The sequence below is a fragment of the Verticillium dahliae genome, genomic scaffold (assembly GCF_000150675.1).
Source record: "Verticillium dahliae VdLs.17 supercont1.6 genomic scaffold, whole genome shotgun sequence".
Lineage (NCBI taxonomy): Eukaryota > Fungi > Ascomycota > Sordariomycetes > Glomerellales > Plectosphaerellaceae > Verticillium > Verticillium dahliae.
Window position 1 is genome coordinate 87,616 of NW_009276926.1, and position 22,175 is coordinate 109,790.

Consider the following 22,175-nt stretch of genomic DNA (forward strand, 5'->3'; position numbering starts at 1 on the left):
CTGCTCTGACCATGGATGACGTGGGGCGGCTTCGCCACCGGAGCGTTTTGCGGAGTGACGACAACCCACCGTCAAGTGACAGAACAATGATTATACTGAACCAAAATGCTGTAGACCATACTTGAATAATGGCCGTGCCGCTGCAGAGAGAAGAATTAGCCAATGCTTGGTTCTGAAGCTTAATTCATCAGTAGCCGTTGGCTCAGCGCGCTATTTCGCTGCGCGTTTGGCATTGATCACGACGCTGTTCTCCGCCTTGTCTTTTCTGTTGGAGGTCTAGGGAGGAAAAGGAGTTGTTGTATTCGGAAGCTATTCTCTAGGGCAGGAGGGTGCCTGGAACTAAGCTATAGGAGGGAGGTGCCAGGGCACAGGCCACCTGGCATCAGGTGACCGCTGGAAGCCCCCAGGCGAATACCACCAACATTTTCAACACCACCCACCGTTCCTTAGTCACGCGAGAAGAATCGAACAGGCGAACAGTCGAGGAGATGAGCTTCTTAATGGACTCCTCAGGCTTTGAGAAGAATTTGACTTGCGATTTGTGCTGCCTACTCTGGGAATAAGAGACCGACTAATTCAGGAGGCCAGCCTGCCGCAAAATTGTCACACACCCATGATTCTCACTGCTTGAGCGCAACTAGGCAACTTGCATTCCTTTAGAAGTTGATTGCAGGAAACCATATATACAAGTTGCATTGTTAATCATGAGTCCGTTAGCTTCCGATAACATTAACGTGGCACGTGGTGAACCCGTGAAGACTTCGCCAGCTACAGAGGGTTCCTCAGGCAAGATGCATGTCAGCTACTTGGTCGCCCATTGTGGCATGTATTTGCCAAAGGTCTTGGCGCTAAAGGATTACCAAAGTCCCATTTCTCCTCCCACACAACTTCTCCTTCCGATTTCATCAAAGACCGATTGGCCATTCGTTGAGATCTTTATGGATAAAATGTAGACTTGATCTATCCTGCGGGGTTGCGGGGACTACTCGAAGTCGTAAGGTCCTCTTATCGCATGGCTATTCGTTGGCCCCCAGGGTACCTGATGCCAAGGATGTACCTGCCTTCCTAACTTGGTGTTTGATCTACATGGAAATGCAGATGGTCAAGGATTCGGTCGATGGACAGCTCTGAATATATCCAAAGCCCATTGTTGGCTAGGTCTCCCTCCAGCATGGAAGTTCTTGGCCTTCGGCTGCGAGATCCGGAGCTCGGGAGAAAATAAATAGACCACCCCAGTCGTGGTCCCCGAACCGTTGCTTGACCTCGTGTTATTCGTCCGAATTCTTACTTTCCCATCTAGCCTTTTGGTTGTCATCGCGGCCGAATCTCAAATGCGCTTTGCTACTCTGACAGGCGCGGCCCTGACCGCTGCCTCTGTCTCTTTTGCTAAGGAACTGCCCAAGGACGAGGCGCGCGCGGCTGGTCAGTTGTCCTCATGATCTCACCACACGAGGTCACAATGCTTGCATACCATGGCCGATGCTAATGTGTCTTCAGAGCTGTATGACAGCGGCAAGATGCACGAGACGATCATGGGGAAGAAGAAGGCCTTCTGGAAGTCTGAGATCGACTCCGGTATGATCGACTCGTCACAATGGCCCCAGCTCAACTACACCAAGTGTGTAGATGGAAAGGTCACAGCCATTCCTGGGGACCCTCATCATACCTTTCGGTGCAAGAACATGGATCTGTATGACTTTATCAACCATGCAGAGCTGGGTTCGCCGTCATCGGACTCGCAAGGTCGCACTGGTAGCTCTACGTGGGGTTGGACAGATCCAGAGTCGGGACGAGAGTTCATTGGTAGGTCAAGTCGAAGTATACTGGGCCAAAGCTTCGAATACTAACCTCCAACAGCCAACGGCATGTTCGATGGCACGTCCTTCATCGAAATCCTCCCAGAAGGAAAGCTTTTGAAGCTCGGCTTCCTGTAAGCTTCACGCCACTCGTCACTCAACCTTGGCTGACTCCTTGACAGTCCTGCGTTCGCCCCGACAAATGATGACGCGTGGTGGAAGGAAATTCGAACCTTCAAGAACTACGTTCTCATTGGTAGCGAGCTCGAGGGCCATGGTATTCAGATCTTTGACATGACCAAGCTTCTCGACATCACCGCTGCCAACGCTCCCGTCGAATTCACGAACGAGAAGGATCTGACGGGCCATTTCGCCGACCTGCCCCTGGGGGCTACCCACAACGTGGTTGTGAACGAAGAACTTGAATATGGTGTCGCCGTCGGAGCTCGTCCTCGGAATGGCGGTTGCTTCGGTGGGTTGATCTTCTTCGACTTGTCTGACCCTACCAACCCCGTCAAAACTGGTTGTGACCCCCAAGACGGATACACACATGATGTGAGTTTTCGGTGTGGCTTTAGTTGTTCACCTCACCGATGTCAGAGAAACGATAGCCTTGCTGACACTTTTCAGGCTCAATGTCTCGTCTACCACGGCCCTGACAAGAAGTACGAGGGACGCGATATCTGCTATGGCTACAACGAGGACACCCTGACAATGTGGGCAACTTTCGCCCCTTTCGTACGCGAGATCAATGGCTAACCTTGACATAGTTTCGATGTCACGGACAAGTCCAACTCAACCATCATCTCCATCACTTCTTACGAGGGCGCGACATACACCCACCAAGGCTGGCTCCTCGATCCCAAGAATCAGGAGTGGCTCTTTATGGATGATGAGTACGTTTTCCGCATAATCGCAATTCTTCCGCCCTAACTTCTGTAGGTACGATGAGTACGACGTCATCGGCCCAGCTCGTGACGGCTACCCTGTCACGTACATCTGGGACATTCGTTCCCTCGAGAACCCCAAGAACACTGGCCTTTACAAGGGTAACGTGAGGAGCATCGACCATAACCAGTATGTCAAGGACGGGCTGGTGTATCAATCAAACTATGGTGCTGGCGTCCGCATCTACGACGTCTCTTCTGTCCCTGAAGACCCTTCGGGTAACAGCGTCTGCGAGATTGCGTACCTCGATATTTACCCCGAAGATGACGATCTCCCTGGTGGCGGTAGCCTCGAGTTTGTCGGGTCGTGGGCCTCCTACGCTATGTTTGAATCTGGCTACATCTTCATCAACACCATCGAGCGTGGTGGCTTCCTCGCCAAGATGACCAAGCGGGAGGCCTGCAAGCCGAAGAGCTGCAACGCTGACAACTGTCTCCGTGCTCTACGCTCCAGCAGCATCGAGGGCCGCCTCGAGGAGAGCCAGGAGTTCTGTGGAGAATTCACCAAGACGTTCGTCGCTGACGTGGCTGTTGTTCCGGAATATGCGGTCAAGGCCTGCCCGACTAACGTCATCTCAAGGGTCTCGTCGGCTTGCTCTTGCCTGCCTACCAGCACGCCCAGCTAAACATGGATGAAGCACTCTACCCGAGTCTGGAGATGCGTGAAAGTTGTGGGGATGTGCTCCTGACGTTTGAGGCATAGATTAGGCAGATAAACTGAACGTATGCAAGGAACTTGCAATACAAAGGCTGAAACAGCCGCCTGTTGTCTCTGCGCTGAACCCATCAGACAACCTCGCCTGTGACCTTGTCCGGATCCATCTCATCCAACATCCTGTCGACAGCTTCCTTTGCTTTAGTGGCATACCCACCAAGGTCATTCCCGTACTTCGTTTCAAACCTACCATCAAACACCTCGACACTCAACCACCCGCGGAACCCCGTCATGAGAACAGCCTCCAAGAACTCTACAATCGGCAAGTATCCCCCATCATACGGCAACGGTCGATAATCATGACTCCAGCGCCCCCTAGGTCTCGTTCCGGACTCGTCAACGCTATCCTTCAGCGGCGGATCCATGAGATAGGCATCGCTGATCTGCAAGAAAAACACCTTCTCCGGAGGCACCGTCTTGGCCAGCTCCGCCCAACTCGCCCTGTACCTCTCTCGCAGCTCGTCCGGGCCTTCCCCCAGGTCTTCTATCAGTCCAGACGCGGTCGTCGGATCACCCCACTCCCCACCGGCAGATTGGAACGTGTCAAGACAGAGCCCAACGTTCGGCCGGTCCGCAGCGCGCACAACCTCCCACGCATCCCGCCACAGCGGCGCCCGCGTGGCCCAGCACCAATTCTCGTACGCGAGGCGGAAACCCCTCTCGGCCAGCAGATCCGCCAGCGCCACGAGGTCGGCCGCCAGCTCCGCCACGGAGGCCGATATGCCGGGCGAATCGGACGCGCCGACTTGCAGCATATCCGTGCCGAGGGCGTCCATGATGTCGATCCACCCCCTGGCGCGGCTGAAGGCCTCTTCGCGCTGCGGGCTCCCCTCGGGCCACCCTTCAAAGTTGGAGAAGGGCTGGAGCACGATGATGGCGAGATTGGACGCGTGGCAGAGGGAGCGGATGGCGGTGGCGGCTTTGCAGAGGGCGGGGTAGTCGTCTGCGGCAATGTCGCGGTGGGCGTGCCGCGTGGCGAAGGTCTGCAGGTCTGGGAAGGCGAGCTCGATGCCGGTGAAGCCGGCGGAGGAGATGGCGGCTAGCTTTTGCTCGAGGGTATGGTGCGGAAGGCCCATGGAGCAGGTGGCGAAGGACGTTGGGAGGTCGAATTGGGCGGACATGTTCACTTTTGGTGTTTGAGGATGTGTCTATGCGGCGCGTTGTGGAATGGAAGAGAGTGAGAGAAAACAGAAGCAGTTGATGCTCATGTTTGTTCTGAGTATTGGTTCTTGTCAATATGCCAGTGGTCGTTGGTCTTGACTCTGGAATGATGTCACTCGTTGATATCCAGACCTCTTGGCCTTGTCCCACTTGTTAAGGTGGAATTCAATGTCACCAGCGTCATATGAGGACTCAATTTGCGCGATTGACTTGTCTGCATAATGCTCTAATCGAGCTTGGGCTCTGTTCCCGCGTCGGCATCCTGCTGTTTGACTCTTTTGATCAGTCCTGTACCGACTACGGCACTGAGCCCCTCCTCCACCTGCTTCGTGAACAGCGTGTCGCTGCCCGTGGCACGAACCGACTTTCGGCGCTCCCTCTCGGCGACGCTCAGCCCCAGACCGTTCCGCTTGTTGGCCTCGAGCTCCTCGAGGCGCTTCAGTCGCGTGGCGTACCTCTCGTTGCGCTCCTTGCGAATCTGTTTCGAGCCGAGGCGCTGCAGGACGAAGCACACGAGTGAGCGGAACACGAGGAAGATGTGTTCGCTGATAAAAATGGTGACGGGCAAAGCACACCAGCCACCACTTCCGAGGTGGCTCGAGCCAAAGAGGTGGACAATGGCAGCGGTCGAAATGCTGCCGAGCCAGGTGAGAAGGTCGAGGGAATAAATCCATGGCCCGATGCCGTCCGTCCTGACGGGGTGAGGACGCTGGTGCTCGATGCAGATCTTGAGAAAGTCGGAGCGCAGCTCAATCCAGTTGTTGATAAGGAAGCCCATTGGGATGAGGGGCCAGACGGGCGAGAAGAGGGTGAGGTAGCCAAACTGGAGGACAATCTCGGCAATGTCTTCCTGCACGTCGTATTTCGGAAGCGTCGATTGGTTGCGGACGCGCTTCAGGAACTCGGCCTCCTCGGGGTCATCACGAACGACGGACATGAGCATCGAGTCCTTGGACCGCAGACGCCGGATCTCGCGCCACCAGCCGCCGAATCTGTGCTTGACGAGGGGTAAGACATTCTCTTCAAAGAAGCCGGATATCTGTCCGGTAACAACGAGAGCAATGACTTCGTTTCGTAGGCGATCGGAATCAGCGTGGAAGGTAGTGTTGTGGAAACGCTGGCCGACGCTTCCCAATAGCTTTGTCGTAGCCGTCTCAAGGTAGGGGATCACATCGTCTCCAAAGGGCACATAGACGAATGCCGTCAGGAGAATGGGAAGATAGTTGGTGACAATATTGAGGACAAAGATCTTTTGTGTCAGGGACATCTCATGATTATCAGCCGTCCGGTGGTTCTCAAACTCGGTGAGCGTGTTTGCCATGTCCTCAAGGGAAGACGTGATGTAGGGAAGTGCCACTGCCAGCAAGACGGTGGGGAAGTACTCGAGGTAGTACTTGTATGGGCCTTCGTACGTCTCGGAGATGAGAACCTCAATGGCGAAGACACACACGATGATAAACCCCAGGGCCAGCGTGGCGAGCGCGACAAAGGGAATCTGGAGCAACTGTCGCATGACCTGCTTCCTCTTGGGGAAGTAATGCCGCGTTCGTCCCCCTTCATCTGTGATGACCTTGTCGTACCTGAACTGTGGGCGATTGACCTTGACGTGGCCAACACCTTTGACGTTCCACCGGATGCCCAGGTCAGCCTCTTGGATTTTCCAGTATTCGAGAAAGACAGTACACCAGACACAGGTCAGGATGGCATAGAAAAGTGAGTAGTTGGACAGGAAGCGCCAGGCAAAGACGCCAGTGACGGCAGGGAAGCTGAGAAAGACGAGGTACGTCTGGATAAAGGCAAAGTAAAAGGCGACCTTGGATCCCCAAATGTCTCGCACCATGTCGAGATCGTCGTGGGTCAAGAAAATGCGCTTGCTCAGGTGCTTCAGCAATGACTGGTTGATCTTCTCATTGTGCAGCGGGAAGACGGCCTCAACGTTCTTCCATTTGCCCAGACCGGGCGTGATGCCGGCGCCGCCAAGGTCCTTGCTCCAATTGACAAGATGATACATGGAGAGAACGTCTTCGGCCTCATACTCTGCATCAACGACAGTATTCTTGGTGCCTCCAGGATGGTGGGCAACAATGCCGTACAGCCAATCCTTGACTCTGAGAGGGGTTAGTTTCTATGCGCAGCCAGAGGTTGAGACGGACGGTTCACCTCGACTTGTAGACGGTGTTTCCAAGGAGCTCACGAGGCGCCTTGACAAACACCAAGAGGGTCTGATCGTAGCCCGCTCGCACTTCTGTCTGAAGGCCAGTCTCTTCAAGATCAGCGAGAAGCTCAGTCAGCTCCCTGGAGGCCGTTTCCTGATCTAGTTCAGGTCAGCTTCCTAAGAGCGCGCGCCGGAGACGTGTGGCGTTGCATACCAATCTCGCTGAAGTTGTATTTGACAACATACTTGTCATTGTACGTCTCATGATACTCGCCAGATGGCTCCCGTATCATGGGGGGCGGCCTGAGCACGTCTGACATGGTTGCAAGGGCGGGGTGAGAGGTGAAGAAGGGCAAGGAGGAATAAAGGTGAGAATCCGTGCTTGTCCCCAAGCCTCATCAACAGGGCTGGGAGTGAGATTCCTAATCCTGGTGGCCTCGGCGGGTGAACAGACGATGGCAGAATAACCGAAACAGCGAGGAGATATGGTGAGCTCAGGGCCCTGAAGAATGTCTTATCTCGGTCAATGTCGAAGTCTGAGCCCCGACAGCAAGCAACCGCAAAGATGGGAAAAGACAGGTAAGGCTAAGAGTGCGATGGCTTCATCAAGATGATGTGACGTATTGCCAAAGAGTGGCATGTCTCCTGTCAGCCTTTTTGCCCTTGGGGTCAACCAAGCTAGAGCCCAGGCCTGACGCGTCAGCGTCCTCCACCGCCAAGCGAAGAAGCCGCCTTGTTTGCCGCAGAGCCGCGCTGGGACGGGGTTCCAAGTCATGTCTGGTGCCAATTGGAGTCTCGGACGTTCATCAGACGCGCTTGCGCCAATGTTGATGGGGAAGCATCCGTCGGCGTATCGGCCCTCGACCAAAAAGTCGGATAGACACTGATGATGACGAGGGATGGAGAATGATGAAGCGGGCCGGTGATGTCTAATGGAGTCGTGGCATTGGAATTGCGGCTGGCCCAGCCAGCACAGGGTGTGGGTGTGCCCAACGTCCCCGCCCGTAGGGCAGAGCCGGGGAGATCCGTCAGTGGCTCAAAGGCCTGGGTGCCCTGAAGAGCCCTGAGGCACAATGCCTAGCGTTGGCTTTAGCGCGTCTCGCTGTGGTACGGCATGCGACACGTGACTTGGCCCTGCTGTTTCCTCTTCAGCCTTTGACTTGAGGTGAAGCTTCATCGTGATCGAGCAGCCAGGATCGATGCGAGATGCCTCTATCAATGGCAGGCTCTTTGGCGACGCCCAAGCAGACCACATGGAGTGGGTGACGTGCTCCCCCGCCGAACGGCCTGCTGTCCCAACGAGCCGGTTCACAACCAGACTCCCGGCAGTCGGTGGCGGGCCCTTGCGATGGCGTGCTGACGCGATGGTCGGAAACAATCTGCCGGCATGCAAGTTCACGCGCGGAGAATCGAATGGCAGCAAGGGCTTGCCCTTCAGGATCATAGCAGGACCTGGAGTCGTCCGATATTTCGAACAAGAAATGCGGCACCAAAGAACGAGTGGGCATGACCAGTATCGTCATTCTCGCTCTAGCTCCCGTCTCATACTGCACGCCATGCTCCGTGAGGATTCAAGGGGCCTAGGACTCAGTGAGACAGTGGAGGTCGAAGTCGCAGGACGCGACATGTTTTCTTGCCAGATGTCACAGGAAAGCGAAATGAGCTTGACGCTGTACGACATATTTGCGAACAATATCGCCCAACACTGACAAAGCAGCGGAAAATGAACCCGAAAATGAACCCAGAGCTAGGCCTGTGGCCAGACACGCAGTGGCCAGTTCAAGACATGCTGCGAAACAGCAGACAGCGAGAATGACGGTCTAGGTGTTCAACAGTTGCCGAGGGGTCACCCGAAGACTCGGATTGAATGCAGCTACTGCTGACTCGGACATCATTTTTACCTTTCACGATTGATTGACTTCTTCGCGGATCTCATGAACTGGCAACATCAAGCTGGTGGCGCGTCAGTCTGCCGTATCACCTATTAGGAAGGTCGTAGATGTCTGCAACACCAAGCGGCCAACCAGCTCCGACCATGTCCTGTCGCATCCAAGCTCCCACCCCAGGATCTTCTCCACCCCCGCCGCGCTTCTCAGCCATCTCACCTCTTCTCCCGCTATTATATGCCGGCTACGTCGGGCCCGTTGGCACTTTACTGTGCCGTTATTACCTTTTCAAAGAATTCACAGGCCCTCTACTCGACAGTGTGTCAGCGGCGACGGGGCACAGCCAAGGTTCAGTCGAACCTACATGCGCATGCGTCGAGTGTAACGGCACCTGCCTCTTTCTATCAACCGCCAAGCCTCTCTATCCTCGAGAGAAACGTCATGGATCAGCGGCATTGGTGAATCAGAATGCGAGGAGAGCTGCCACCCGCCCTCTCGCGGGAGAACCTCAACGCGGGGTTCAGGGCAAGGCACCTCACTTGCTGGGATCTGGCCCATGGAGGACCGAGATGGCCGCCATTTGTCCAATCCATGCAGGGATCTTCTGCTCTTAAAGAACAACCGCCTGCCTCGGAGTCCGGTGTGTAAGTGAAGCCCGCCTGTCTTCCGAGCCCTCTCTTGTTCCTCTTGTTCCCGTCACCCCTACGGCACATCTCCGAACAGCCATGAAGTTCCTCGCCTGTCTCGCTGCCGCTGCCGCTGCCGCTGCCGTGCCCCTGGCATCGGCACGGCGTCTTGCCCCCCGTGAGGCCAGGGTCCTCTACGATGGCTTCAAGGTCTTTGAGATTGACGCACCGGAGGGCGTCGACGCCATTATCGAGAAAATCGCCAACATCGACTTCATCGACGTTGACGAGGGTTCGCCTGACAGTTACAGCGTCGCCGTGGCTCCCGAGTCGGTCAAGGACTTTGAGGCGCTCGGCCTGAAGCATGTTGTGGTCCACGAGGATCTCGGCGCCGATATCCTTCTCGAGGGTGACCTACAGCCTTATGCCAGCAGGAAGCTCTCGAGGGCCTCCTCCGAGGCGCTTTCTGCCCATCTGCCTGGCGTCGAATGGTTCAATGCGTACCATGCATACGCAGACCATGTTGACTACATCGAAGACCTGCACTATGCCTTCTCCCATAACTCCGAGCTCGTTATTGCCGGCAAGTCGTACGAAGGACGTGACATTCACGGTATTCATCTGTGGGGCAAGGGTGGCAAGAGCTCGAAGCCTGCGATTGTAAGATCTCCCCTTGACACAATGACGAAAGACACCACTGACCGAAATTCCGTGCAGTACTGGCACTCCACGACGCACGCCCGCGAGTGGATCACCACCATGACGGTCGAGTACTTCCTCTACCAGCTCATCTCCGGCTACCTCGCCTCGGACGCTGAGGTCACCGCCCTCCTCAATGCCTACGACTTCTACGTCCTCCCCGTCGTCAACCCAGATGGCTTCATCCACTCGCAGACGACCGACCGCCTCTGGCGCAAGAACAGGCAGCCGCGCTGCAACCAGGCCTGCATCGGCACCGACCTCAACCGTAACTGGCCGCACTACTGGAACGTCACCGGCGGCGCCAGCGACGACCCATGCGCGCAGTCCTACCGCGGCCTGAGCCCCGGCGACACGCCCGAGATGGCGTCCTTCACAGCTTACACGGACAAGGTCGCGTCGGCGCACCCCGACGGCATCAAGTTCTTCGTCGACTGGCACGCGTTTGGCCACATCATCCTCATGCCCTACGGCGGCAACTGCTCGCTGCGTGTTGCCAACTATGACCGCCAGATGGAGCTGGCCCGCCAGACCACTGCCATCATTGAGAGCGTCGCCGGCAGCAAGTACAGGTACGGCCCCGTGTGCGACGTCTTGTATGCCGCGAGCGGCGGCTCGATGGACTACGTCTACGACATTGCTGGTGCCGACATTGCTTGGGGTTGGGAGCTCAGTCCGGCGAGCGAGGCTGCCGGTGGCTTTGTGCTGCCTGCGGAGAAGATCCTGGCAACAGCCCAGGAGAACTGGAAAGGTGTCAAGTGGCTGCTGACCCAGCTCTGATGTCGTGGTTGCGTGACTTGAGCGATAGAAATTGACAAGCAGAATGATGTACATGTACTCATCATTTGGAAGCATCCGCGCGACATGTACCTCGTGTCGAGCATGTATTAAGGACTGGGTTTGGGAGCATATACCACCATCCATACCACAGGAGCTCACACCTGTAGTTCATCCGTGAGGTTACCTCTGGAGCTATGTCTTTCCGCAGACATGTACCCACATCAATGCAAGCAGAAGATAAAACTCTCAGAAAGACAGCTGTTCGTTGCAATGTCGTGCCCGTACCCCGTCATGCCCTTACCCCGTCATGCCCATACCCCGTCAATGCGCCGGATCGCCCCATCCGCAAAGCTTCGTAGCCTCCAAGACCAAGCCTAGCTTGCACAGCGAGTCGTGCGAACTGCCAGAGTGAAGCAGGGATGAAGCACCTGAGCCAGGCTCGCATCGAAGCACCTGCCCTCGCGCGGATTTGCCGCAATGGCTCCGTGACAAGATGGTCCTGGCCCCACGAAGCGCCGAGCTGTCGTGACCACAACAACGATTGACCGCCGGCCGGCGGACCAGTCATGGTGAGAAAAGGGCTCCGCGATCCCTCCAGTCAATCAACATGACGTCGCAAAAGACGACTCGCGGGGGAAAGCTACTTCACCCACCTCCTTCTCCTGTTTGATGTGTGTTCGTCATTTGCTCGATGGCGGGCAACAGAGCCCAAAGGTTTCCGTTTCGGGGCCCGCCATCGGACGGGGTTCCCAGCACTGCGGTCCGAGAAGTGCTGTCATCGTCAAAGCCCCCACCTCCTCCCTCTCCTTCACCCTCCGAGATGCGATTCAGCGACGGAGAGCAGGAGAGATCAATTGGGAGGTGACGTTGAGGAGAATAAAGTTTCCCCATTCGAAACACTCCTCGTAGGGGCGAGCACGGACGAGAGAGAACAGGGGGCGCCGCGGCGCCGTCAAACGGGTTCGTCGGATGTGGCGCGCTGTCGCATTGCTATGCCGCATTGGGCTGTCAGAGACACAAGGTGCGTTGCATGATGGGCGGTTGAAAAGAGAGGCCAGATTGGGGGTGTGCTGTGACCCTTTTGTTGCTCATTTTTCCGGACACTTGATGAGGAGAGTTTTTGCCTGCATTCGGTGCGTTCGTTTCGTGGGCTGAGAAGGTTGGCGGGCGGGTGCGGGTCGAGCGCGGGAAGGAATATCCCTGGCGTTATTTTGGCTTGGAAGGGGATATTGGGGATCCTAGATCGAGATGGATAGCCTTTCGGTAAGATAGTTGAGATGGTGGTTTCTCCCGTGGTGTGTGGTGATGGCAGTCATGCGATACAAAAGGGAGCGAGGAGCCCAGATTCAATCTGTTCGATGTGGTATTCGGCGAAAACTATGCAGCATTTTCCAGTCTTTGGTCCTTATTAATCTTGATATTTAATCTTGTCTTTCATAGTGTTCATCCATCATGAGCTGGCCTCGGTTCCCCAGCTTTGTCTGGGCCATCTTCCTATGTGCCAACCTCGTCCAGTCTGCCACGACCACGTCGAGCCAGACTGCCTCGCAGACCAACAATGCCCTGCATCCCTGGGTCACGGTGGCCCCCGACGGCGCGACTCGTACGGTCACGCCTACAATCGATGGCGAAGACACAATCTCGACGTACAATGGCCCAACAGCTCTCCCCACCGCCTTCAGCGACGGCTCCGGGGCTTTCCTCGTCTGTGACGAAGCCTCGGGATCAGGTGGACTGTATTTCCCCTTTTGTGCCTCGGAGAAGGATAAGGAGGTGGCCGCAGGGAGCACATACTTCAGTGAGCAGCATCTCCTCTTCTGGCATTCAGACAATGAGTCCCTAACATGCTGCAGTCACCTGGGATGTAGAGTACTTTGAAGACCCCGGCCGCGGCGTCGTTGTCGAGGGCGCCCTGACCAACCACGACGGCGTCATCGAGGACCAGGCCTTCTCTTCCGGGCCCATAGTCGCCTCCGAGGGCTTCTACGCCTGGACCATCAGCGAGACGGACCCCAAGAGCTGGAAGCAGATGGACGTCCAGCTCTACCTCGTCTATGAGAACGGCACTTCAGCCCGCAACCGCATCTCCGGCCCCAAGCTGAGCATCACGCCGCCCAAGCAAAAGTCGTCCTTCCAGCTCTCCTTCGTCATCCTGCCGGTCTCCTTCATCTTGTTGGCATTGGTGGTCGCCGCCATCTTTGTGACGGTGCGCATACGGAAGCGCCGCGTCGCAAGGAGGCAGAACGGCGGGTGGAACGGCATCAGCAGCGCGGACCTCGAGGCCAAGGATGCAAAGAATAGCATGGCTGCCGACGACGACTTTACCTGGTCGGCAGGCGGTGCCGAGATCGCGCCTCCGAAGCCTGCTTTCACTTTGGGCGCCATGAAGCTGAACCCTCTCAAGAGGATCCGCTCCCTGAGGCGGCCGGTTGTAGACTTTTACCATTGCCAGCCCGACGGCTGCGGGCCCGACACCAGCGAGCTCGGTGTAATTCTGGCACTGATTTTGGTTCTGTAGAGGTGTGGGGCAGAAGATGGCATGTAAAAACAAGCGATTGTCAAATCCAGCGGGCGTTTCCAATCGTTTTATCATTATCAGATGATGCTGCGCAGTGTTGTTTCGGGCGGGTCCCAGACGACATCTTTGATGCCGAGCCGGTGCCTGGATGGAATCGTCATAGACCTTTGTGGTGCATCGTTCGTCGTCGACGAGGAAGGTAGTTCAAAATCGGCTTCGGGTGCTATGAGCAACAATGGGCGCCAGTCTTTACCTTGTTCAACAGTTCCGGCCTGGTTCCCTTCGTCTGTCTGATGCCGGTCCAGACCAATTGCTGCCCCGGCCCTCGTGCTGACACACTCGTAGAGAAGTCGGGCATCGTCTACTGACCCAGCGTGATAAAGGCCCACGCCGAGTGACGCCAGGGCTAGAGGATCTCCGGTGCCATACGGGGTGAAGGCGTTGCCAACATTGTTCACCGAGAGACAGGCGTTGATTTGGTAGTCTTTGATAAGCGATGGGACGTTGAGCGTTCCCCGCGGCCTACGATGATGAAAGTCCTGACTGGCATCATCGCTACCCGCAGGACGTCCCATCATGTACAGATCACTCGATGGCAGCCCGACAAAGTAGACCGGCAACTTCGAAGTGTGAATCCTGTCGGCGAGCTGCTGGAGTCTCTCCCGCGGTACCTCGGTGAGCCTGGTGGCGTGGCCGAGGACCACTGTCTTGCAATTTGCTTTTGTGGCCCACGCATACCCCTCGAGGCATTCAATGGCGGCCTGAATGTGGCCAATGTCCACTGAGCCTGGGTGGCCTAGATTGTACTCAATATGAAAGTCGAGATGCAGGTCACGTTGGAGCGCTGTCGCCACTGCCCACGCAATGTTTCGACCGCTGGCATCATCGTTGTCCTCGACATAAGGCGTGGTGCCGAGGACGTCAACCGAATCAATATACTCCTCAAGAGCAGCTTCCAATGCCTCACGGTTTGTCTTTCCGTGTGTAGTGGAGAATAAAGGATCCTGGGCGAATATGCATATCTGAACATTGATGAGATGGCGGAAATCCTTCTTCAGGCGGACTGCTGTGACAAGAGGTGCGACACCAGTGACGTGGTCGACCTCAACGAATGCCCGAAGGGACGTGATCCCCTGCTTGTAACTTGTCGCTAGGAGCTGAGAACCGCGGAGGTAGAGGTCTGCTTCGGTGTAGCGAGACTTGGCCTTGGATGTATTGGCAAGGGCCTCATCGAACGTGCCGGACGTTGGGGCTAGGTCGGAGTAGCCGGGGTGGTCAGGAGATGCGACGCGGTTGCACGTCAGCAAATATGTCTTGTCCAGGTGTATGTGAGGGTGGCAGAGTGTGGGCAACAGGAGACTTGATGGCCCCGACGCATCTGCCGCAGGAATCTTGGACTCGACGACGCCATCAGTCACTGTGATGTCCCAAGCCGCGTTATCATGCTCGAATGGGATAACGACATTATTGAGCTTCATCTTGAGCGACGACTGTTGCGACCGGTATTTTATTGTTGAGTGATTTTCCCTTACTGAATTCAGTTTGGCAAAGTCTGGCAAGTGCATGTTGGCAGGTGAGAGAGGCAAGAATTGATAGAAGAGGTAAATGTTGTTTGATGTTACAAACGTGCATGATGTCATGAAGACAGACAAGCAAAGTGATTCAGACAATGGACGAACATCTGGGCTCTGTGAAGCAACAATGAGATAAACCCCGAGCTTCAGTATGATCAGGATGTACAGATATTCTATTTCCTGGCTGTAACTCCATATCGCTACTGCCGACATGAACACAGTATTCTCTTGATCCCCGTGAAGGTGGGGTAAGGTGACGGACTTACACCGAGATGGACAGTTCACCGATGCCACCGAGCCCGGTCCACTGATATCGGTCAGCACAATCAGCCTTCCCGCACAGACCACTTTTCACACACAACAGTCAGGGCTCAGAACCCCAATCTTAGCGAAACCCCGTCCCTCCACTCGCTGCAGCAACTGGCCCCGATCCGACACCACCGAAAAGTTTCTCTCGATTCTTTCGTGAGAACTTCATTCCGATCAACCAGCACCCGACGCCCAGCCAGCTGCCAGTCAAGATGTCCGCCCAGAACAAGATCGCCCCCAACAGCCCCTCGAGGGCCTCCCCCTCGGAGCTCGAGCAGAACATTGCTCAGGCTCTGTACGACCTCGAGACGAACACTGCCGATCTCAAGGTTGCTCTGCGCCCTCTGCAGTTCGTCTCCGCCCGTGAGGTAAGAACGACTTGAAAAGACAGATACTCATCCCCTCCATGGATCGCAACACGAATCCTGTTCCCACACTACCGACAAACCGCCTCCACGCGCGACGAAGCCGGTCCCGATTGCCATCTGCCAGCAATCAAAACCCCCGCCTTATGCGAACATACCCTGAGTACGATGGTGGCCATTGATCTTGGCTACCTCACCCCTCAAAAGGGCAGAGCATTGTTCGGGGGCGCTCAGTAGGCGACGGACCGAAAAGTCTTGCGCTGGATGGTTGGGGTGTATAAGAAAGAGAAAATATCCTGCCCACACAAGATACTACTCTATAGTGGAACAGGACGGGAAGCGGTCCAAGGTTTCGTCCTGGAGCTCGCATGCTGATTTCTGGTCTTGTTTAGATCGAGGTTGGCCACGGCAAGAAGGCTATTGTCATCTTTGTCCCCGTCCCTTCCCTGCAGGGCTTCCACCGCGTCCAGCAGCGGTATGTTCCCCCCAACCCTGCTCTCCTCGACCTGTGCAACGCGTACTGATGCGGTGTAGCCTCACCCGTGAGCTCGAGAAGAAGTTCTCCGACCGCCACGTCCTCTTCCTCGCTTCGCGCCGCATCCTCCCCCGCCCCAAGCGCTCCAGCCGCTCCCGCAACACCCAGAAGCAGAAGCGCCCCCACAGCCGTACCCTCACCGCTGTCCACGACGCTATCCTGTCCGACCTCGTCTACCCCGTCGAGATTGTCGGCAAGCGTCTCCGCACCAAGGAGGACGGCAACAAGCTCCTCAAGGTTGTCCTTGACGAGAAGGAGCGTGGCGGTGTTGACTACCGCCTCGACACCTACGCCGAGGTCTACCGCAAGCTCACCGGCCGTGGTGTCAACTTCGAGTTCCCCCAGTCCGGTTCCTCTGACTACTAAACATGTCGCCCTCGGATCGGGAGATCTGATAGCGACGTGTTGGTACCGGTGGCGTAGTTGGGTCTTCATGGATTGGCATTCGGGAGTTTTCCTTTCATCTTGACGTCGTAGGACTCTTACGACTGGAAGAGGTAGATGATTCCCGGCCTGCCCCCGCGCGTGCGCGTGCGTGAGCAGCAGCAGCGTATGGTCACGCACAACGACTGGTTGGTCAAAAATGGGCTCGGCGTCTAGAGTGTAGCATGAAAATTCAGAGCAGGCTGCCAAACATGCATTGACGAACGTAATGATTTCTTCTTTTAATTCTGACAAATGTGGCAACCACAATTGTGATATGATAGGGGTATCGTTTGACATTGGTGTGTTCATCATGAGAGCACAAACACCCTAGAAGCTATGTCTGGCTTATCCTTCCCACCCCGAGTACGCACCAATATGCCAACTCGCGCTTCTCCTTGGCCTCTTTCTCCTTGCCGGGCGCTGCGCCCACTTCGTTCTGCGCTTCGGCCTCCCACTCGATCCGCACAAACATGGGTATCTCCAGCACGTCCTCGTCCTCCTTCAGTGGGCTCCTGTCTGGCTCTCCGCCGTCTGGCCCCGCCGTCACGAGATCTAGCCTCAGCGAGGCCGGCACAACCTCCACAACCACGCTAACCCAGTTCCGCCCCCTTTCCCAGATCTTGCCCGGCTCGGGCTGCTGCTGCCCTGCAGCCCCCTCCTCGCCCCTGCGCCGCCTTTCCTCGCCTTTGAGCGCGTCGTCCCACATGTCGGTGTTGGCGTCAATCTCGAACTGAGGGCACAGCACCGTCACGGTGCTGGAGAATCGTCCTGGCGTTTTCGCCGGCGTTGCGAGGGTCACCTTGACCGCCTCAAAAATGGGATTCTTGAACGTGAGAAGGTACTGGGCCGGCTTGAGTGGCGCAAGCCAGAGCTCCTGAGGCACAGGAGGCCGCATCGCGGAGGGAATGTTGCCAGCTTCAGAGTGAAGCGGCCGTATGGAAACGGTGGGGATATAACTCCCCGCGACGAGGCGGATACGGAAGCGCGTGTTGGAGATCTTGGCCTCGGGCTTGCTGATAATGTGTCGGCAGAGCGGACAGCGCTTGGATCGCTTCGTGCGTAGAAGGTAGGGAATCGGGCGGAGCTCGGAGGCGAAGCGAACTGGTGTGGGCTGGGATGCGTTTTGTTCGGCTGTGACCGTGTCGTCGAGCGTGGACTCGCGCAGCTGCGCGATACGGGCTGAGTCGTCGAGGTTGGCGACCTTCAGACCCTCATCGAGGTCAAGCGCCTCGCGCATGATGGGTATCTTGCTCCGCGACTGTTTGTGGCTGGTGTGTGTGCCCGTGTAGATGCTCATGATGCGCGAGAGAGACCCTGGAGACGCAATACCCAGGTCACTGAAGGACGACAGGCCCGCCGCCTGGGGATTCGAATTGGCCAGTTGGGTTTGGTAAAAAGTCTTGAGTTGCGCGAAGTGAAGCTCATGGTCAACATCCTCGCTCTTCAGAGGTGTTTCAGCCCACGCCTCCTTGTCTTTCCTGCGTTCCTTGTACTCTTTGGCGGTCAGACGTGCTTGCCCTCCGTTGTTGATCTTGGCGAGCTGTTGGTATATGCCATTCGGCTTATCGAACTTGATCCCAATCTCGGCAGAGCTCCACTGGCAGTAGGAGCAACTGAGGATGTACGGTCCGGCTGGAGGGGCGGCACCCTCGGCGGCGAGAAGACTTCGATCGGGGGGTGTTTCTAGGCTCGTCACAGCAAGAGGCCCAATGCAACAGGGACACTGGAAGCAGCTTCTTGTGCATCTGAGGAACAATTAGTCCACTCCTTGGAGTATGCCACACTTGAGCAGCGTCTCGAACGTACCTATTACCCTCACTCTTGAGGTTGCTGCTGGGTACCTCGAAGAGGCAATTAGGACAGTAATATGTGACGATCTCTTCGTTGACACATCTGGGGCATCGTATTTGATGGCAGTCTTCGCAGTAGTTGAGATACTCAAGGGGGTAAAGACTGTAGTTCGCGCGGGGAGCTCTTGGGTCAAAAGTTCGATCATCGTCGGGCTCTCCTTTGGCTGCCGAGCTGTCGGCTGCCGGACTAGATTCGGAGCATGGGCATTGAATGTAGCTGTATGGTGTCAATGGTGCCATGATGTACCTGTAGGCAAGTAGTCAGAAATAGCCAGGCGCGGCAAGTGTAAAGCCCTCCAGCCACCAATGTTGCATTCTAGCATCAGTTCTCGTACTGGAAGCTACCAGAGCGCGTTCACCGCGCCTGCTGTGCTCCCAGCATCACCAAGAACTGTGGGACTTATCGGGCATAGATAAGATAGATAACCCCAGAAATGGGAATCAACGGAATAGGTAAGTAATGGGGGTTCAAGTCGGTTGTTGTATTGGTTAAAAAAGAGAAGTCGAGAAACGGATATCTGGTGAACCCTCAATACTATATGCCCTTGCCCGACGCATACCCTCATTATATTGCATATCCTATCCTGTTCTCCTAAGTAACCATCTTCTATTAGGCCGCCTACGGCGTCAACCTATATAATACTACCTATTTTCTTTATATATACGGCACTCTATTTATATCTATTTAATTACCTAGGGGTAATAGCTTTAGTTCTCTAGATATACGGTCTTCCGAATATATCCTAAGTAAGAAAAAGGAAAGAGAAACCGGTATTAGTAATTATTATTAGGCGTCGGATCCTATTAATTAAACTATAACCCTTATAGACCCTTAAGGGAACTAAGTCGATAATAGAGGATAATAGCTATAATTATAATATAAGAATAGCTTAAATAAAAAAAAGGAAAGTATAGATATAGGATCGGTTATAGAGAGAAGACCGGTTATAATAATAGGTTATATAGTAGTCTCTAATAGCTAAGATAAGGCCGATAATAGCTATTTATTAAAGAACCGCTAAATTAAGAAATTAGTCGTAGAAGATATTCTAATAATAATAAAGAATTAGTTATAATAATAGGCTAAGTCGTCGAAAATAGTTATATTAAAGAATTAGATATTACGTTATAAGAAATAAGCTATTATAATAAAGAATCCGTAATAATAAAGAATCCGTAACGTGCATGATAAGCAAGTGGGCCAAACAAGCAAGTGGGCCACCTGACGACGAAAACGCGACCTTCTTACGTTAACCATTAATTCTTCCACCAACAACGATGTCTCCGCCCTCACAAGAACGTCAATTACAGCTTGCTCTTCAGGCTATTCAAAATGACCCAGATCTCAGTATACGCGCTGCGACAAATATCTTTGGTGTTCCCCGAATGACCTTGACGCGTCGACTACGCGGTATTACTTCGCAACGCGACAGGATCCCCCTCAATCGAAATTTGACGGAGCTCGAGGAGTTAACGATTGTTCAATACATACTTGAGCTAAATTCCCGAGCATTTCCTCCCCGGCTTTGTGAGGTTGAAGATATGGCTAATCGACTGCTAGCCGACCGCGACGCGCCGAGTGTCGGGAAGCGCTGGGCCTCAAACTTCGTCAGGCGACAACCAGAGCTTAAGACGCGTTTCTTTCGCAGATATGACTATCAGAGAGCCCAATGCGAAGATCCCGAGGCAATTCGCGATTGGTTCGCGCTCGTAAAGAACACAATCGCCAAATACGGTATCGCGGAGCCTGATATCTATAACTTCGATGAGACTGGGTTTATGATGGGCGTTATCGGGTCCGGAATGGTCGTTACGAACGCCGAAAGACGTTCTAATACGAAAATGGTCCAACCAGGAGGTCGGGAATGGGTGACAGTGATCCAAGGCGTTGGCGCAGACGGGTGGTGTGTCCCGCCGTTCATCATTATGGCGGGCAAAAATCACCTCTCAAGCTGGTACGAAGACAGCCCTCTACCTCACGACTGGGTAATCGCTACGACAGACAAAGGCTGGACAACAAATGAGAAAGGTCTAGAATGGATTCAGCATTTTGACAAGCATACCAAGCCCCGTCGGTCGGCCGGATATCGCCTCCTTATCCTAGATGGGCACCAAAGTCACCATTCCGTTGAGTTCGAGCTCTACTGCAAGGAAAACAACATCATTACGCTATGCATGCCTCCCCATTCATCTCACCTACTTCAACCTCTTGATGTTGGCTGTTTTGGCCCGCTAAAGCAGGCCTACGGTCGGCAAATTGAGAAGAAGATGAGGGCAGGTACAAGCCACATCACGAAGGAGGACTTCTTTCCCGCGTTTTTCGCAGCTTTCAAAGAAGCTATGACGGAAAGGAATATCAAGGGGGGGTTCAGAGGTGCTGGGCTTGTCCCAATGAGCCCCGAAATTGTGGTTTCAAAGCTGGATGTGAAGCTACGGACACCGACGCCCGTCGAGGGGGTCCCCGATACATCAGAACCTTGGGTCTCCCAAACGCCTCACAACCCGATTGAAGCTAGCTGTCAGTCAGAGTTTATTAAAGGTCGAATCGCCCGACACCAAGGAAGCTCTCCGACGTCGATTCTTAACGCTATAGACCACTTTACCAAGGGGACGCGTGGAATCATGCATCAACTCGCCCTATTGAAGTCGGAGAACCAGATCCTTCGAGACGAGAACGCGACACTCAGCAAGCGTCGGAGAGCTAAGAAAACACGTCTCAGGCAAGGAGGGAGTCTAACTCTAGGTGAGGGACAGGAGATACAAACCAATATCGAGGTTCAGGTCCAGATAAATGAGGAACCGCGTCAGAGAAGCAGTCGCCAACCAAGGGACGGGACGAAGAAACGGCGCTGCGGTGTCTGCGGCGAGCCTGGACATAATGCGCGGACTTGTCAGCTGGAGACGAGGGCTTCTGAAGAAGAGGATTTCAAGTAGTTTCAATTGATTTAAGGCGTTAGGGTTCACCGGGATGCTGCTGTCGTCGCATGGTCGTGGTCAGGTGGCCCACTTGCTTGTTTGGCCCACTTGCTTATCATGCACGTTAATAATAAAGAATTAATTATAATAATAGATTAACTTATTATAGAAATAATTATATAAGTAAAATTAAACGTAATATTATAGGAAATAAGATATAATAATAAAGAATTAATTATAATAATAGACTAAGCTATTAGAAAAGTAGTTATATTATAGAGATAATTATAGAGTTATAGAGAATAAAATAACCGAGATAAGGAATTAGCTATAGTAATAGACTAAGCTAATATTACTAGGTTAATTATAGAGGGTTAATAGGTTATAAGATTAGGGTTAGGCTTAAGCTTAAGCCTCTAAGCTACCCTCTAAGGATAGAATTATATATAATAATAGTAGTATATTAAGTCTAGGTATTAACTCTAGATCCTCTTAATTATTATTATTATCCTATTAACGATATAGGCTAAGCTCTATAAGTAATTATTCTAGTTAAATAATCTATCTTATTATAGGGTTAGCTATAACTCTTTAAGCCTTACCTCGGATTATATAGAATAAAACTCTATTACCCTTATAGGCTAGTAAGGGATCCCTTATATATATAGTTAAATAATTACTATAGATATTATTAAGTAAGTAGTATAGTCTAGACGTAGCCCTCTTAAGGTCCTATAGGTTTAATCGTATAAGGATATTAGCAGTAATATATAGGGTTAGTATTATATATATAGGGATATCTAGTCCTATTAACGATAAGATAAGTATAAATACTTAAAAGTATAGTACTTTTATAATATTATCTAGCTATTCTATTATATCGTTAAGTAAGAATTAGTAAAGCTCCTTAATTATTA

At 53.8% G+C, this 22,175-nt stretch overlaps 8 protein-coding genes across 8 annotated transcripts; 4 read left to right on the forward strand and 4 right to left on the reverse strand.

The window, feature by feature from the left end:
- Positions 1-1,331: 1,331 nt before the first annotated feature.
- On the forward strand, positions 1,332-3,446 carry VDAG_03585 (uncharacterized protein; the record flags this gene model as incomplete). Its single annotated transcript, XM_009653669.1, has 7 exons — positions 1,332-1,422; positions 1,498-1,803; positions 1,858-1,930; positions 2,057-2,351; positions 2,427-2,512; positions 2,739-3,267; positions 3,324-3,446. The coding sequence occupies 7 exons, from the start codon at positions 1,332-1,334 to the stop codon at positions 3,444-3,446; spliced, it is 1,503 nt and encodes a 500-aa protein (XP_009651964.1).
- An 83-nt stretch (positions 3,447-3,529) lies between these two features.
- Positions 3,530-4,579, reverse strand: VDAG_03586 (3-dehydroshikimate dehydratase; the record flags this gene model as incomplete). The annotated part of the gene is made up of 2 exons (XM_009653670.1): positions 3,530-3,588; positions 3,649-4,579. The coding sequence occupies 2 exons, from the start codon at positions 4,577-4,579 to the stop codon at positions 3,530-3,532; spliced, it is 990 nt and encodes a 329-aa protein (XP_009651965.1).
- A 266-nt stretch (positions 4,580-4,845) lies between these two features.
- On the reverse strand, positions 4,846-7,094 carry VDAG_03587 (uncharacterized protein; the record flags this gene model as incomplete). Its single annotated transcript, XM_009653671.1, has 3 exons — positions 4,846-6,727; positions 6,780-6,933; positions 6,989-7,094. 3 exons carry the CDS (start codon positions 7,092-7,094, stop codon positions 4,846-4,848), a joined length of 2,142 nt encoding a protein of 713 aa, XP_009651966.1.
- Positions 7,095-9,385: 2,291 nt separating this feature from the next.
- On the forward strand, positions 9,386-10,765 carry VDAG_03588 (carboxypeptidase B; the record flags this gene model as incomplete). The annotated part of the gene is made up of 2 exons (XM_009653672.1): positions 9,386-9,946; positions 10,004-10,765. The coding sequence occupies 2 exons, from the start codon at positions 9,386-9,388 to the stop codon at positions 10,763-10,765; spliced, it is 1,323 nt and encodes a 440-aa protein (XP_009651967.1).
- Positions 10,766-12,104: 1,339 nt separating this feature from the next.
- Positions 12,105-13,283, forward strand: VDAG_03589 (uncharacterized protein; the record flags this gene model as incomplete). Its single annotated transcript, XM_009653673.1, has 2 exons — positions 12,105-12,563; positions 12,634-13,283. Exons 1-2 carry the CDS (start codon positions 12,218-12,220, stop codon positions 13,281-13,283), a joined length of 996 nt encoding a protein of 331 aa, XP_009651968.1. The 5' UTR covers positions 12,105-12,217.
- A 77-nt stretch (positions 13,284-13,360) lies between these two features.
- Positions 13,361-14,761, reverse strand: VDAG_03590 (amidohydrolase; the record flags this gene model as incomplete). The annotated part of the gene is made up of 1 exon (XM_009653674.1): positions 13,361-14,761. The coding sequence occupies one exon, from the start codon at positions 14,759-14,761 to the stop codon at positions 13,361-13,363; it is 1,401 nt and encodes a 466-aa protein (XP_009651969.1).
- Positions 14,762-15,296: 535 nt separating this feature from the next.
- On the forward strand, positions 15,297-16,432 carry VDAG_03591 (40S ribosomal protein S7; the record flags this gene model as incomplete). Its single annotated transcript, XM_009653675.1, has 3 exons — positions 15,297-15,534; positions 15,924-16,006; positions 16,066-16,432. Exons 1-3 carry the CDS (start codon positions 15,379-15,381, stop codon positions 16,430-16,432), a joined length of 606 nt encoding a protein of 201 aa, XP_009651970.1. The 5' UTR covers positions 15,297-15,378.
- A 285-nt stretch (positions 16,433-16,717) lies between these two features.
- Positions 16,718-18,582, reverse strand: VDAG_03592 (dynactin Arp1 p62 subunit RO2; the record flags this gene model as incomplete). Its single annotated transcript, XM_009653676.1, has 2 exons — positions 16,718-18,237; positions 18,299-18,582. The coding sequence occupies 2 exons, from the start codon at positions 18,580-18,582 to the stop codon at positions 16,827-16,829; spliced, it is 1,695 nt and encodes a 564-aa protein (XP_009651971.1). The 3' UTR covers positions 16,718-16,826.
- Positions 18,583-22,175: the final 3,593 nt, after the last annotated feature.